Source organism: Mustela nigripes, chromosome 7, assembly GCF_022355385.1.
Source record: "Mustela nigripes isolate SB6536 chromosome 7, MUSNIG.SB6536, whole genome shotgun sequence".
Classification (NCBI taxonomy): domain Eukaryota; kingdom Metazoa; phylum Chordata; class Mammalia; order Carnivora; family Mustelidae; genus Mustela; species Mustela nigripes.
This window is the reverse complement of record NC_081563.1, coordinates 86,759,530-86,776,241: the sequence shown is the minus strand read 5'-3', so window position 1 is coordinate 86,776,241 and position 16,712 is coordinate 86,759,530. Positions and strand designations below refer to the sequence as shown.

The 16,712-nt window shown below is 46.6% G+C and overlaps 1 protein-coding gene across 2 annotated transcripts in view; it reads left to right on the top strand.

Annotated features, from left to right (window-relative positions):
- The window catches only part of ST6GAL2 (ST6 beta-galactoside alpha-2,6-sialyltransferase 2), an 80,118-nt gene that overhangs the window by 35,354 nt on the left and 28,052 nt on the right, over window positions 1–16,712 (top strand). For both annotated transcript variants that reach the window (XM_059406380.1, XM_059406378.1), the window contains exons 2-3: window positions 6,214–7,218; window positions 16,221–16,318. In XM_059406380.1, the coding sequence (XP_059262363.1) occupies window positions 6,270–7,218; window positions 16,221–16,318 (1,047 nt within the window). In that variant the 5' untranslated portion in view covers window positions 6,214–6,269. The remainder of the gene's footprint in view (window positions 1–6,213; window positions 7,219–16,220; window positions 16,319–16,712) is intronic.

Sequence of the window (16,712 nt, the reverse complement as noted above, 5' to 3'; positions counted from 1 at the left end):
ACGGCAGCCTGGATGCTAGCTCACTAGCTCACATTCACAGAAAATGAGAAAAGGAAAGAAAAGGGATTATTTGTGAAAGGAGCTGATGGGGCTGTGAAGAGACAGAGAGGCATTCCAGCTGGGGACGTCCCCTCCCTCTTCTGAAGGATGAAGAGTGTTTTCTTGGGTGTGTGACAAAAGCTAATTTTAGAAAAATGAATCTGGGGAGAAAATGACTCCTGAAGTCTATTAAGACACATGAATGTCTCACTATAGCTCACAGACTAAATCTTCTTTATTATATCAATGTTCAAGTAAATACTTAGATTTAAGATCCTTTAGACAACTTCTACACCAAAAAAGAGACACGAGCGTTTCTCAGACCAACAGAAAACCCCGGCCAGATGGCAGCTGTAACACACACATCCATCAAAGTGGGTTAAAAAAAATACTCTCCATTCAGGAAAACCAGGGAGCCAGCCTGTGAACCTCCAGGCATAAGAGGGACGTCGTTCAAGTGGCAGAGGCCAGAATCAACTTCTCTTTCCCCTTGAACAAAATGAGACACTGGCGTATTAACCCTTTGCTGCACTGTCGTCAGGTTCTCCTGTGGCTTACACTTTGCAATTCCACCTGACGACTTGTAATAAATGGTACCTTTTGGAAAATGTGATGTCTCTCTGAACAATTTCAAGGAGAGTTAACACTCTTTTGTATTATTTTGGACATCCATGCAGAAAAGTGACTCATTCCTTTGAGAATTAATATCTAAGAGGCACTGAAATTCCTTAGCAAGTAGGACAATCAAAATAATTTCAGAAGATAAATTCTGAAATAATTTATTTCAAAATAATTTCTGGCCGTGGGTCATTTTTTCATTGCATCAGGGTTCATCGCTTTAGTGTTCCCATATAGGTTTCCTAGAGGCGTGGCTCGAAAGGCCACAGAAAATGGGACAGAAGTGGGAATAGACAAACAGTAGTTCAAGGAGGCAGAAAATATCCATCTGCTTAGAATGCAAACCTTAGCACAGCCAGGTACTAGTGTTAGCATCGCCGTGGAGAGAAGAGAAGGCCACATCACACACACAGACTGTGGTTATAATCTTGCCAGTTGTCTTCCCAGGGGAAAACTGGCAAGCACTCCACTGCCCCAGTCACTTAAACTAGCCCCGGCAAAGCATACATGAACATGAGATCAGGGAGCACATTGTCATTGGCATCTGGGGACAGGTGACTCACCTGATGCATGTCTTATGTCTCCCTGATGCAATTTATATCACACAGCTAACGATGAAATAGAACAATGAGCATGCATTACTTTGCTTAAACTGGATCATTATAATATTTCAGATACACCACATTAGAGGGGGAAAATGTGTTTTTTTTTTCTTTTTCTGTTTCTTAGCTGAACATCTCTTCTTATTAGGCTATCTGGTTCTTTTAAGGACAAGAATGACCAATGGATCTGACACTGACCATATCCTCCATTTCTCTCTCTAACCTGAGTTTTTGTAAAGATGCCGATGACGGGACCAATGATACGTAAAATGATTTCTGTAGCATTTTGCTGGCAGAGGATTTGCTCTCGCCTTGTGTTTAATCATTTTGGAGAATGTTCCCTTAATTGGCTGCAGAAGGTTTGCAGCGACGGAAGTTGCGGGGAAGGCTTCTGGATTATTAGAAGTTCAGCCTAATCATAATTGAGACAGGGATCCCACTCCTTTCTATTATTACTGTGCATCAAAAGCCACAAAATCTTACCTAATGAAAAATCCTCATTATTGCTTTTGGGATCCCTATTGCTTTCACAGTGCTCAGAGGGCTTCACAGATCCCAGCCTTCTAATCCCCAAAAAAGTGGGCAGAGAGAACCAAATCTGCCCTAGACTCCTGGCCCCATTGCAGCTCCTCTCCTGCTTTTCCTTTTAGGCTTTCCTTTTCTCCAGACTGCCTCACTCCCTCCCATTCAAGTCTGTCATCTCCCCACAGAAAAACAAGTCTTCGGCTGCTTCCGTTGGGAACTAGGCATTTCTGTATAATGGGGTCTATATGTCTGATGTTTCCACTCTGTTGCTTTGAAACAGCCAAGTGTCATCTGTCATCTGGCGGTTGGGGCTGCGGGGGAAGGTCAGAACTCTCAGTTCTGATCCCAAAGGCCAGAGGTTTCCAGGTCATCCGCCAAGGATCCAGGCTTCCTCTTCATCGTCGCACCCCCAGCAACCTGGTACACACCCCTTTCCTCCTGACTCTGCATTTTAAAAATAGTCCCTCCAGCAAATGCCCCACAAAGAACCTCCACTCCCCATTCTTTAATAATCCACCAAGTAAGCACCCAGAGCTGTTGCTCAGTATGGAGCAACCAAGTAATAAGGATTTCTAGCCAGAAGCAAAAAGACTGCCTTTTAAATTAGCAACTACAGCCTTGCTGGTATAATCATTTCTCTGGTCTTTGTCCTCAGTTCCTGGCAGGAGCTTTTAAAACTCTGGTCATTTCCTGAGTGACATGAGTGTTTTTGTTATGTTCATGAGGTGACTCTTGGTGGGTCTCTGCTTGGCTTCAGGATGGGGACTGATCCCCAGAATGGTCACCAGAAAGGCCCAGACTGGGGACTGAACTCATCACACGGTTAAATCAGTGATTTAATCAGTCATGCCTAGCAAATGGAACCCCAGGAAAAGCTCTGAATGCCAAGGTTGGGTGGAGATTGTGTTTCATGAACACAGGGATGTTCGGGAGAGGGGGAAGTTCCCTGCCACCGAAGACAGAGGGCAGAGATTCTCTGTTTGGGACCCACCCCCCGAGACCTCAAACTACCTGTATACCTTCCTGAAAACCCAGTAGTCATTAGTGTAGGGCATTTCTGAGTTCATCCTGGCTGATTATGGAACCTGGGAGCATCCCAGATTGCTAGCCAAATGCTCATAAGAGCAGGGAGCTCATAAGCCTCCTCCTTAAGGCTGCCATCTGAAGCAGAGGCAGTCTTCTGGGCCTGAGTCCTTAACTCCTGAGCACCATGCTAACTTCAGAGGTTGGCGACAGAGTTGTATTCAGTGTGCTCAGTTGGGGCGATGACAGAAAAGTGGTCATTGAGGGTGGTTTTCTAATTTCTAATAGAAATGTCGAATCCTGGAACTAGGCTCTAGATCTACAGAGTGGGCATCACAGTTTGAAGCATGTGCTCCGGGATAGGACTAGAAAGATCACTTAGTGGATTCTTCCTCAAAGTGTGGTCCCGAGTCTATGCATATCTGCACATGGTTCATTACCAGGTACTGATGAGATGTGTATAGAACTAGCTGGTCAGCATTTAGCATCTCTTACAGCAATCAGGCTTTTCCCAGATGCTTGGGAATGGAAATATAAAAGTATCAGGTTGTGACAGTTTGGAGGGAAAAAAATGATCCTTCCCCTACAGATAGTATACTTCAGAATGGAGTCAGAAGTTAACGTTAAAAGTATGAGTCTTAGAGTCAAGCAGATGGGTCGGTACGCAGTCTCTGCTGCTTGCTGTCTTTGAGACTTTGGGCAAGTTACTCAATCTCTCTGAGCTTTTGTTTCCGCATTTATAAAATGGAGAGAGCAGTCTTTCCTAGGAGCAAGTGAGGTAGGTAGTCCAGAAAGAGTGCTAAGCGTGGGGTGTGGCACAAGTTAACGGCTGGCATCATTTCTTCTTTGTAAATTTCATTTCTTCTTTGTAAATTTCATGGCATCAGCGTGTCTGGCTTGGTGAATGCATGTTCTGTCTATGTGTGTTTGCTTTTGACTATAAATGAAACCAACAGCCTTGCCTTTATGTGATTATATGGTAAAGCAAACATTTTTAAAAGTTACAACATATACATGTAAATGAATATTGCTTTTCAAATCGTCTCTGAGAGGCTAGACCCTCATTTCAAGGATGCCCCAGTGTTGGAAGATTCGGGGCTCTTCTCATTTCACATTTCTGTTAGCGCCTGTCCCAGTGAGCTGTTCTTATGTAACAAATAGCTTCAAAGCCTAGTGGCTTAGAACCACAATCTATCACTATCACTCTGGCTCTGTGGCTAGACCAGGCTCTGCCAGGTTCTCACTTGAGGTCTTCCCTGCAGTTACCGTCAGAGGTTGGCCAGGGCTGGACCATCTGAAAGCTCAACGCACCTGGGCATGCAACATGGTGTCTTCACTCTTCATGTCTCTTGTGGGGCCTGGACCACTGGAACAGCTTGAGGGTGTCTGGGCATTGCTGAGTTTGTGTGGCCTTTCCCCATGGCTAGCTTGGGTTTCCTGGCTGCATGGTGGACTTAGGTCCAAGAGATATCTTTGTTTGTGGCTAGCCTCCTCCTGAAGGGGTGTCTTAAGAAGCAAGAAGCAGAAGCTGCTGGACCTGAGCTGGGTAACTGATCAGAGCAGCTACAAAGCCCCTCCCAGAATGCGAGGACAGGAGCCATAGACTCCAGCTCTCCATGGGAGAAGGTCAACAAATCTATGTCCATATTTAATTGGCTACAGAGCCACAAAGTAAATGTGGTTTTCTTACATTGGCAGATCTTTTAAACCACCAAAGACAGTGTATAGCTTCCAGGGTAACTACAGATATGTAGGTATCATTCACATTGATAGGACTTATCTGAGTACAAACCCCAAATGCTGCATTTTGGTCACACCTCACGTGCCTTGGATTTTTAGTAACATCCATCAGCCTATGCCAGGGAAGGAGAGCCCCTTCTGAGCTCCTCCCTCTCTACTTTGAGTGTCTGATTTCTATTAATGACCCCCTTGAACCCCACATGGCCCCCCTTCACACCTCCCTGTCCCCCTTACCTGCTATATAGAAATCTGAAAGCCAATGCAACCAGCATGGCATACCCCCTTGCTCAGAAAACTTCACTCCTCCCCATTTCTCACAGAGCCTGTGGCTCTGGCATCCACATAGGTCTTCGAGGTCTCCCATGCCTGGATGGGTATCACTATTGAGTTAAGTTTTTCCTACTTCCAACCCCATCACCCAGACATACAGCACCCCCCCACACACACACACACGCAGACTCATGTTATTCTTTTTTTTTTTTTTTTTCTTTTGTTTATTTGGCAGACAGAAATCACAAGTAGGCAGAGAGGCAGGCCGGGGGTGGCGGGGGAAGCAAGCTCCCTGAGCCTGACGTGGGGCTCAATCCCGGGATTCTGGGATCATGACCTCAACCGAAGGCAGGGGCTTTAACCCACTGAGATACCCAGGCGCCCCACTCATGTCATTCTTTTAGCCATTATTACTCAGTGTCTCCCTCTGTTGGGCCCTGTGTTCATTGTTAGGCTCCAGTAGGCTCCAGTATTATTACATATGCCTTGTGTTTTTTTCCCTTTGGGGGGCTTTGCTTACATTCCTGAAGGCTCAGTGCATTTCTTAGTACCGTCTTATCCCACACAGCAATGTCACAATACACACGGATTGCGGTACTGTATGAAGGAGAGGCTCCTTCTGCCTTACATTTTATCTTATACTTTTTATTCATCTCCGCCTCCTTTGTCACCCTTTCCCTGTTGGAGGCTCATCGACAAACAGCAAGCTCTCTCCTCATCTCCTCCTTTATTTGAAATGTTAACGCACCTCCCTCCTAGTCCATCAGAGATTCATGATGGGGATGAAGTAGGAGGGCGTTTCTCGGGGTGCATTTTTGAAGTCTACAGGTGCTATGGTATAACATTGGCCCAGGGCCAAAGTCTCTGAAGCATTGCTTATTCAGGACCATAGGTGGACTTCTGGTATATTCCAGGAAGCCTCCAGAGCCTGGGGGAGACTATGAAGACTCTGATATGGCTGTCAGTCCTTAGAAACTGAGCCTTTGGTGTTCTGATAAAGCAGGGAAGAGAGGGCCGACTCTACTTCTTAATTCAGCTGCTTTGCTTTACCAAATGGAATTCTGTAAAGGCAGTTGCAGGGAGAGGTTGTTGGGATTGGCCCCGATCAGCCCCAGGGTGGGGAGGTGGCTATACCACCAGAATTTTCCCAATATACAGCCACTCCTCCCCTCTCTCCCAAGATTCTCAATGAGACCCCTTGTCTTGCAGAGGTCCGGTCTGTGAAACGGGGATGTGACACTGGAATTTAGCCAAAATTCTCAGATGATTCTGGTTTCTAATGCCTCCTTTTAACTCTCCCCTACAGAAACGTTGCTTAGGCCAGATTGTCCCCAGCGCCCCTGCCGTCGGAGCAGGTGTCTTCGGGTGGCTAACCGTAGACCTGGCTGTTTTTCAGGTTCATTTGGCTTACCACCGCTTTAAGACACAAGGTGCTGACCCCAGAGACCTGCCATGAAACCACACTTGAAGCAATGGAGACAACGAATGCTTTGCGGGATATTCGCCTGGGGCCTCCTCTTCGTGGTGATTTTTATTTACTTCACCGACAGCAACCCAGCTGAGCCTGCGCCCAGCTCTTTCTCCTTCCTGGAGACCAGGAGGCTCCTGCCTATGCAGGGGAAGCAGAGGGCCATCATGGGCGCGGTGCAGGAGCCCTCCTTGCCCGAGAGCCTGGGTACACACAAGGGGCTAATGAACCGACGCCCGCCTGGCCCCTTCCACGCGGGGCCGGAAGATCTACCGCAGTGGGCCCAGGTGCAGGACGGGTTCAAAAATGACGAAGAGTTCTTTTCATCCCAGATCGGGAGAAAATCGCAAAGCGCTTTCTACCCGGAGGACGACGACTACTTTTTTGCCGCGGGTCAGCCAGGATTGCGCCGCCACACTCAGGGCACGCCGGGACCCCCCTCCTCCCACGGGGACCAAGGCCGGCTGGAGGGGGCTGCACCAGCCCGCCAGGCGCCAAGAAGGCGAGCGAGGAAGAGGCAGCGGAAACCCGGCGGGGGCCTGGTGCTGGAGGACGGCGAGGACGGGGACAGACTGTACTCATCCATGTCCAGGGCCTTCCTCCACCGGCTCTGGAAGGGAAACGTCTCGTCCAAGATGCTCAACCCGCGGCTGCAGAAGGCCATGCAGGACTACCTCAGCGCCAACAAGCACGGCGTGCGCTTCCGCGGGCGGCGGGCGGCCGGGCTGAGCCGCGCGGAGCTGCTGTGCGCGCTGCGGAGTCGGGTGCAGGTGCGCACGCTGGACGGCAAAGAGGCGCCCTTCTCCGCGCTGGGCTGGCAGAAGCTGGTCCCCGCCGTGCCGCTGAGCCAGCTGCACCCGCGCGGCCTCCGGAGCTGCGCCGTTGTCATGTCTGCCGGCGCCATCCTCAACTCCTCCCTGGGCGAGGAGATAGGTGGGTCCCGCCGCGGTGCGCACTCGGGCTGACCCTCTGCATCATCCCTCCCTGGGGCAAAATGAGCCTGGTGGAGAGGCCAACAGAGGTCTTTTGGGGGGGTGATTTTAAACCAGAAGTGTTTCTCCACTAGTTGGGTGTTAGGGGCGTAGGAGGCCGGTGCCCTGGCCCTTCCAGGTGCTCAGAATTCGTCTCCTACAGACCCTGTGTTCTGCGTGGACAGGCTCCCAGCATTGCCCACAGTAGGCCTGATGAACCCATACATGGTAGAATCATGGGAGGAGAGAGAGAGGACTAGAGAGGAAAGCAGAACTCCCATGGGGGCAGCGACAGTTAGGGATGTTGCCTCCAAAAAGAAGTATAAATGACGGTAATTTTAGTTAACCCCGGGACTAAATGGGTGTTGTGGGCTCGGGGGAGAGCACTTCTGATGAGAACAGGGAGTTCGGACCTCACAAAGCTTGGCGCACATCCAACGGTTGGGTGATGGCCAGCACACCTAGCAAGGCCCTTCTCCAAGATGGTTATAGCTCATAACTCACTTAGAAGTGACAGTTAAGGGGCATTGCCCACTTGTTACAAAGGAATAACCATTGTTTCTTGGGTCCGTTAGTGTTCTGTGTTCCTGAGGAATGATTTGAAATGCCATTGTAATCAGGCTTCACAACCCAGACGTCCCTCAGACGTTCTTGGGAATGAAGCTGAATGTGAAATTTTTAAAAAGTTAAAAAAAGAAAAATAGTAGGCAGGAGTACGGGCTTGAGGTCTAGGGTCCCAGGGTCCCTGTGCTGACATTACAGCCGGCTCATAATAACAGTGTCCGCGTGCCACATGCTGCCTGAGTTGGAGCGGAGCAGTCTGCAATTGATTAGGGAGGAACAGTGGTTTAAAGCTCCCTGGGGTGAAGTTCTTCCCTGTTTCCGAGGACCATTATTAATAATGTAAGAAGGAATTTAAGTGGTATGCTTTAAAGCAGGCGGCAACTTGCTTCTGGTTTGGTTTTGCTTTATTTTAAACACCTCTGCACAGTCACTGCATATTTGGATTGCTCGTGGCATGTCACGGAGATTTCTCTTGCTCTTTCTTCTGGCATCAATATCCCTGACCAGAGTCTTGGAAACGCTCTTCAGAATTTGGAAGAGAGCGTGAAAGACACCAGGAATTACACATTTCCGGGGAATGGGAAATGTCACTTACATCTTTGTCAGTTTCTAGCATCCAAATTTAATTTATATTGTCTGCACTTACATGAAGCTCCGTGATTAGAATTATAGACTCAAAGAACACACTCAGAAATGAAGAACATAACTCAGAAATTTTAAGAAATTCTCTCTATTGTTTTGTCTTGGTTCCTTTGAATCCAACTGCATACTACCATTTTATGAATGCTTAATCGGGGGCACCTGGGTGGCTTAATCGGTTAAGCAGTCAGTTCTCAATTTCAAATCAGGTCATGATCTTAGGGTGCTGAGATTGAGCCCCGCTCTGGCTCTGTGCTCAATGGGGAGTTGGCTTCAGGATTCTATTTCTCTCTCCCTCTGCCCCTTCCTCACTCGTGTGCTCTATCTCTCTCTTTAAAGTAAAGATTTAAAAAAATCCATAATCAGAGCATAGTTCAATGTTTAAAAACAACAACAAAAATCTTTCCTTTTTATAAGCTAGTGTGTCTCTTAGTCTCAGCATTTGGGCATGCCAGGTGCTGACATTTCTCCTTCCTACTCCCCTGATATATACGTGCTTCTTAACACAGAGTTGTTAATGGTACTCCTGATAAAAACACATTCATGCCATGGATTCCTTCAGGCGACTTGGGATATTGGGGCGTGTTCTGCTAGTCAGCGAAAATCATGGCCCTTAGATTTCGTGGCCCTTAGATTTCAACTTGTGAAACTGGCTAAGGGAAGATCAGAGAACTTACAGAAAGCCATGGTGTCATGAAAAACTGACGAAGAAGCTAAGAAAGTACCGGAGGCTAGCTCCACGTCAGCCCTGCCAGGAGGCCCCTCCAGGCTGACCCTCGGCGCGGGCGCGGCCACCCCGGGGTTCTCCGAAAGGGAGACCCGTTGCGCCTCAGGTTTGCTTATCGGCTGCCCTCTAGCTCCCCCTGCTGGTTGCTCCGCGGGCGATGCAGTCCTGTTTCCCTGCTCTGCTAATCTGAGTCTTACCGTGTTCATTGTTTTTGAGAATGATGCAGCAGTTGTAAACACCTCCACTTTGAATATGTTATTGAAAAGCAAACGGAACTGTTTTGGAAACATGGAACAATCTTTCCTGGAACCGAGAGATGATTTTTTTTTTTCAGCCGTACATATAAACAGTAATAATTTGGTAGTGAGTACCAGCAGTCTTGTGCAGACTCCCAACAGAGGAGAAATGTCCAACAGTAGTAGCCTTGGTATGGGAAATCAGGATCTGTGTGCTTGAAACTCAAATTCTGAGAAGTGTGTGGAGGGAGGGGGATGGGAGGGTGCAGAGGTCTGTAAGAAGAGGGGCATATAGTACTTGGTGGTTAAGAGGTTGGGGTTTGACATATCCTGATATCTTAAAAGGTGAGAGCGCAGATCATATAGTCATTGAACAGGCATCGATTATTTATTGATCCCCAACTCACCAAGGCCTGATTCTATGTTGGGCAATAGTGATGCAAAGATGAGTAAGGCACAGAGCTAGAGCTTAAATCCTTGGCAGTCTAGTGGGGGAGACTGAATGTAATGGGCAGTTCCAGTCCCATGACTGGAAGAACAGAGAGATATGCAAACTGACAGGGAAGAAATGACAACAGAACCATGAGCCACCATGAGAGCTGATGGCCAGTAGGTAGAGGAGGTTAGCAAGGACTGCCCAGAAGAGGGAAATCCAGGACAAAGGCCAGGGTAACAAGCGAGACAATGTGAGGAGTTCTGGGAGTGGGGTGGGGGTACACAGAGGGCACCGGGGTAGGGGAGCTGTGGGGCTGGTGAGACCTCCAGCGAGCACAAGGGGCCTGGAGTGGGGAGGGACCTAAGCCAATAAGCAGGCAAGCGGGCAGCTCATGATGTTCTCACGCATCTCACTCCAGAAATTAGACTTCACATAATAATTGTAATAAAAGGTGCCCCTTCTAGGTGTCTACTGCTGCAAAGTCCTCTTTTAAATGCTCTTCCGTTCCCTGTTGCAAGCCAAGGATACAATGATTCCTGCTTTATGGAGGCACCTAGAGGCACAGGGGGTGGAACCTGGACTCCATTAAGCCCCACTCTCCCTCTCCAGAAACTCCCAACTCTGACCCTGTGCTCCTGGTGCAGAGAGAGGCCTTGTGATCTTTGAAGCAGGGAAGTGATGGGTCAACTTTTCATAGGAGAGAGAGTGTTCCAGAGCCTGGATCACAGGGCACAAAGAAAGTCAGTCACTGTGGCAGTCCCAGGGAGAGGTGAGACAGGCCAGGCGGTGGAGTCTTGAGAGGGATGAGTCATCGCTGGCAGGCCCTCCCCTAAAGACTGAAGGCTTTTGCTCCCTTGCTGGTTCAGATTTTGTGTTCTGGAGGAGCACAGAAAAGGAGGAGGAGATGAGGGAGCCCAGTACCCAAGGCAGGGCAGTGACTTAGTGCTCCTGCACCTCCGGACTGGCTGCTCCTTAAAGGGTTTTGATTTTTTTTTTTTTTTTTTTAATCTTTGTTCAGTGAATGCCTGCAGCCTGGCTTGGTTCTCAAGGTCAACACGAAATGGCTCTACCCTGGAAATGCCTTCTTCAGCAATGAGGCTTTACTTTATTCCCCGTGTGCTTGCTGTCTGATCCATTCCTCCTTGCGTAAATATGAATGGACAGCTTAGTTTTTCAGGCACACTATCGAGGAGACGCATAGCTGGGCAGAGGTTTACAAAACATGTCTGCCTGATAGACACACTCTGGGCTTGCCCCGCTCACCCGCACCTGCTTCCCCCTCCCATCCTGCTCCTGCTGGCAGCTCTGGGGAGGTTGTATCTCCATCCATAGCAGCCTCCCTCTGTCTCTACCTCCCTGCCTCCTCCCCGAAAAGTGACCTTTTAACTCATTCCACTCCCACCACTTCCAAAGGAACAAAGCCAGCTTCCGTTTCCATGCCCCGTGCTGTTCCTGGAAGGCTTAACACACCCCAGTGTAGAATCCTGGCATTTCTTTTAATTTTTTTCTTTTTCTTTTTCTTTGTTTGTTTTTTTTTTTTTTTTTTGAAGATTTTATTATTTATTTGACAGACATAGTGAGAGAGAACGCATAAGCAGGGGGAGTGAGAGAGGGAGAAGCAGGCTTCCCGCAGAGCAGGGAGCCTGATGCAGAGCTGGATCCCAGGACCCAGGGATCATGACCTGAGCTGAAGGCAGACGCTAAGGATTGAGCCATCCAGGCATCCCAGAATCCTGGCATTTCAAAGCTGCGACACTTTCGGGGGCCCTCCAGGGAATTTGGAGCATCCACTTCATTAATTTGCAGTACCCGGCCCCAGCTCAGGAGCCTTGGCTTGTTCACCTTGGCTTTAGACAGAGTCCGTGTCCAAGGGCGGCATGGTTTAGCGGGAGGGCTGTGGCTCAGATGTGCTGGCCTCACGCTTCTCGTCCTTGTGTTGTCCTGGTTATCTTCATTCCTGAAGGTCACCTCACGTCTGGAGTCTCTCGTCCCTCAGAGAAGGTCGCCCCAGATCAGCAGTTCACGTAGTGTGTGTGGTTCTCATTTGGGGTCCCCAAGACCATTTCAGGAACTCATAGAGTGAAAACTATTTCTTATAATAATGCACAGGGGTCTTCTGAACTGTTGGACCTTCACTGGTGATGTAGAGGCAGAGGTAGGTAAAACTCCTGGTTAGGGTAGTTTTAGGCAGTCGTATCCAACATTACTTACTAGTCATGCTGGTTTTCACAGCCACGCTCCGTGGGGAAAGAAGAGAGTGCCCGTTTCACTTACAAATGTCCTTGATGAAGTAGGAAAAAATGAAAAAAAAAAAAGTTTGTTTTATTAAATATCAATCATTGACTCATGTATTTTTAAGACAAAGTGGGCAAAAAAATGAAAACACACTTCCGCATACCAGCGCACAGCAGAGAAGCCCTTGTGTGGTTCAAGTTATGAGCGGCAGTAGCCACTTTCGTCATGAAACACAGTTTTTACTTGAAACCCATGACTGATTGGCATACTTTATTCAGACCTGCCTATTTGGTAGATAATTTCTCAAAAAGGAATTGAGTAAGCCTGTCACTTTTAGGAAAAGAGCTGACAGTATTTTTTGCCAGTGATAAACCTCAAGCTTTCAACCATGAACTTGGAACTGAACCCAAGTTCCTCTACCCGATGCACCGCAAAGCCGATCCCTGAGACATCAGGCATGCAGCAAGGGAATGGTTTATTTAACGCAGCCAAACCAGGACACAAGAGGACAAGCCTCAAATCTGCCTCCCCAAAGGGGGAGAGAAAGAGTTATTTATAATCACAGGGGTTGAAATTGCATACATATGGATGAAAAGGGCAGCGAAACTTATGACAGCTCATGAAGAAAGATGGAATATGTACACTGAGCAAACGTACATGTAACATACATCCTGTGTTCACTGGGGCAGAGACTTCACATCAGAACGAGGCAGCATTCAGCCCCTGACGTCAGGATGTTATCTTCAGACAAGGAGGAGGGGCTGTGGGTTTGCTCCAAGAACCATTTTAAACTGGATGGGGCCTTGGCCTTGTTATCTTGGGTAAGGAATATGGGACCTCGTTTGTTCCCAGGCTGGAGGCATATCAGTTGACCTTGAGTCCAGGCTTCTGCAGAGAGAGCCAGTGGGCTTGTTAGAGGGGTCTGAAAAGGCACAATAGCTGATTAGGTGGAAACAGTTTTCTGAAAAACAAGCTTTAAACTTTCTCCTGGCTTCAGCCTCATCAACCGTAAGACACATGGTTTCAAACTTGGAAGCTTCCCATACTTAAAACTGATGAGATGTGTGGTAATTTAACTGATGTGATTTGGGGGGATACTTTGTAATGAAATGCATCAATATTTGGAAGATCTGCATTATCGGTCGAACTCATAGCTCCAAATGATCATTGTGCAATGCTACAAAATCATGCCTGGGTGAGTAATCCATTTTAAGAGCAAGATGAGGTCTTTGGATGGATTTCAGTGGAATAGAGCATGGAGCATTCATTTACATTGTTTCACATTCCGTATTACAGAAGTTTTTCTTGTTTGTGTTTTTTTAAGAAACCAGCACTTGTCAAGTTTTGATGAAGAATCAAAGAAGGATATTTCCCATAATCTGGGAAGACTTAAAGTACTCCTTACATTTTCAGCAATATATCTGAGCCTTGACATAATTCAACTAAATCAATACATTGCAGCAGATAGAATGCAGAAGCAGATAAGAAAAACCAGCTGTCTTTTGAAAAGCCAGGCGTTAGAGAGATTTGCAAACATTTAAATCAGTGCCAGTCTTCTCACTATTTTTTGAAAATATGGTTATTTTTCATAAAAATATTTTATTTTAAAATAAATAATAATACATAGATAATAAAATAAATAAATAAATGTCTTCTGATTTTACTTCCTAAGGTGGCATACACTGAAAAATATAATCCAAATAAACAAAAGGACTTTGGGTTTTTGATAATTTTCAAGAGTGTGAAAGTGTTCCAAGACCCCCAAAGTGAGAACCACTGGTTTGGGAAATCTAATTTTTCCTTAAATATCATTTGAATTTTTGTGACAAAGTACTATTCAATAAAAATAAATAATAAAACGATTCATTACAAAAGATGTGCAAACAAGTACTTATAAAGAAAATAGAAGTGTTCATGTTTTTTGACATCGTTTATGCAAAGCAATGGATCACCTAGAACATCAAGATTGGCAAACCTCTTTTGTTTTCTTTTTATTTTTTAATAAGAGCCAGGAAGTAAATATTTTTGGCTTTGGGAGTCATGGGTCACCGTCACCACTCACCTCTGCCATTAACAGACAGTAGATAAACAAATGAGTGTGCCTGTGTCATGGTACAGCTTTAGTTACTAAAACAGGTGGCTGGTCATAGCTTGCTGACCCCTGGGACATTTCCCCTGAAAGGACACTGTAGAACTTTTTTAAAAAAATATTTTATTTATTTAACAGAGAGAGAAAGAGAACGTGCACAACCGGGGTGGGCAGCAGGCAGAGGGAGAAGCAGACTCCTTGCTGAGCAGAGAGCCTGATGTGGGACTCGATCCCAGGACCCAAGATCATGACCTGATCTGAAGGCAGACACCTAACTGACTGAGACATCCATGTGCCCCAACACAGTAGAATTTTTTTAATGGCATAGCCAGGAATCTTTTATGCATTCTTTGTGTTCTATTTAATTCTGGTGCTTGAAACTGGAATACAAATTCTTTCGAGCTCAGAGCTCAGAAGCTCAAGAAAGGTACCTAACGTAACACTGTTTTGATGGTGACATGTGTGCCCAAGGAGTCTCTACTAAGGGAACAGGAAGGTCTCTCCCAAGGAGACTGCTCGGGAGGGGTAGCAGGACTCAAGTGAAGAAAATGGGCTGCTTTAGCGACTTGCCTGGGGTATGGTCACAGTAAATGCAGTAAACACAGGGTACCTCCAAAGGTTTTTCGGCAAATCAGAAATATGTAATCTTACCTTTCTCTCTCTTTCTCTCACACACATGGCATTGTTGCTGCTCTAACCAAGTTAAACTTGAAATGTGCGTGGAATTTTTGAAGCTAAAGATAGCCCATAGAAATTCCCTTATTGCTGATTAACTCTGGTTTCTGGGCAACACAGTAGCTGGCTCAGGAAATTTCCAGATATAGGTATGCATATAGACTCCTTTGTGGGAAGGGAACATATCCCCATTCCCATCCCTTAATCGGGTGAGCTCACTCTCCTCTGCCTCTAGCTGTTTGTGTCCCTGTCGGCCTGCAGGAGATGGGAGCTTTGTTTTCACCCAGGACCTCTAGGAACTTGAAAAAAAATCTGTCCTGTTGAATGGAGAGAGACAGAGATTTATGTTGTACTTGAGGCTCGGTGAACCAAAGTGTGCCCTTACGGAGTGCAAAGTACCCTGGCAGCCAGTACCATTGGTGGGGCTTCCGGTCCTCCAGGGCTGCGGCAGGAAGTCACACCATTGCTGGGGATGCAGAATGCGCGTGATTGCTCTCACCTGGGTCCTCTGGGCATCAGCAACACTATGTGAAACACGGAAGCCATGACTGGTTTTGTTTTGTTTTGTTTCTAACTTTTCAGTTTTAATTCCAGCATAGTTAACATATGGTGTTATATAGGGCTGTGGTTTTGGATTTTTTTTTTAAGATTTTTATTTGTTTATTCAGGAGAGATGGAGAGATAGATAGAGAGAGAGAGGGGCAGAGAGAGGAGAAGCAGGCTTCCCATGGAGCAGGGAGCCTGACATGGGACTTGATCCCAGGACCCCAGGACCATGACCCGCCTCAGAGGCAGACACTTAACTGACTGAGCCACTCAGGCACCCGAGGGCTGGTTTTCTTTTTAAGTACAAACCGGTACCCTAAGGAATGGAAGTTGCATTAAAGGCTGTGGCTCTTCCTCTGTGAGAGACGCCCTTGGTCTCAGTGCAGGCAGCGACATTAGTGGAACTGTGGGAAGCCTCCATGCTCCCAGCAGTAAAGAACCACACAGGCAGCCCCTGTCTGCAGCATCCTTCCCTGCTCCCACAGACTCCATTTTTGAAATATTCTACAATTGTTCAGAGAAAGGCTGCATAGAGCAGGTTACCTTTAAAGAATGTGAACACATAAGGAGTATCTAAATATAGCTTCATATATAGATGATATAGGACCACCTGTCATGGATTCATATGTTTCCATATGTCCCCAAGCTTGGGACCCCATCCTATAAACACACTATACTGAGAAATATGTGTATAGGTAGCTTAATTGGCTGTTTCTTATTAGCTTCAGGTATTGAAAATTTTGCTTTAATGCTTTTTCTAAATTACGTTGATTTGACAGCAAAAAATACAGTTAGTTTGTCACTTATGTACCCTTAGATTCTCATGATGCAGTTTTGAGATTCAACTCTGCTCCTACACGCGGCTACGAGAAAGATGTTGGAAATAAAACCACCGTGCGCATCATTAATTCCCAGGTAAGATGGATGGGGTGTCTTCATGGATGTACATCTTACTGGGTGAGTGAAGAGAAACTACCCAGTTTTCATGGACCGTGGTCTTGCTTATTTCTATGGGTCTTGTAATTAAAGGAATTGAGAAAAAATACAGATAAATAGGAACTTCTGTGTGACATGAATAGGAAGACGTGAGTAAATAAGGTTAAAAGCAAGATTGGAAGAGATTATGAGATTGGAAGAGATTATGCTGAGTGAACTAAGTCAAGCAGAGAGAGTCATTTATCATATGGTTTTGCTTATTTGTTGAGCATAAGGAATAACACAGAGGACATGGGGAGATGGAGAAGAGAAGTGGGTTGGGGGAAACTGGAGGGAGAGACAACCACGAGAGACTGTGGAGTCCGAGAAACAA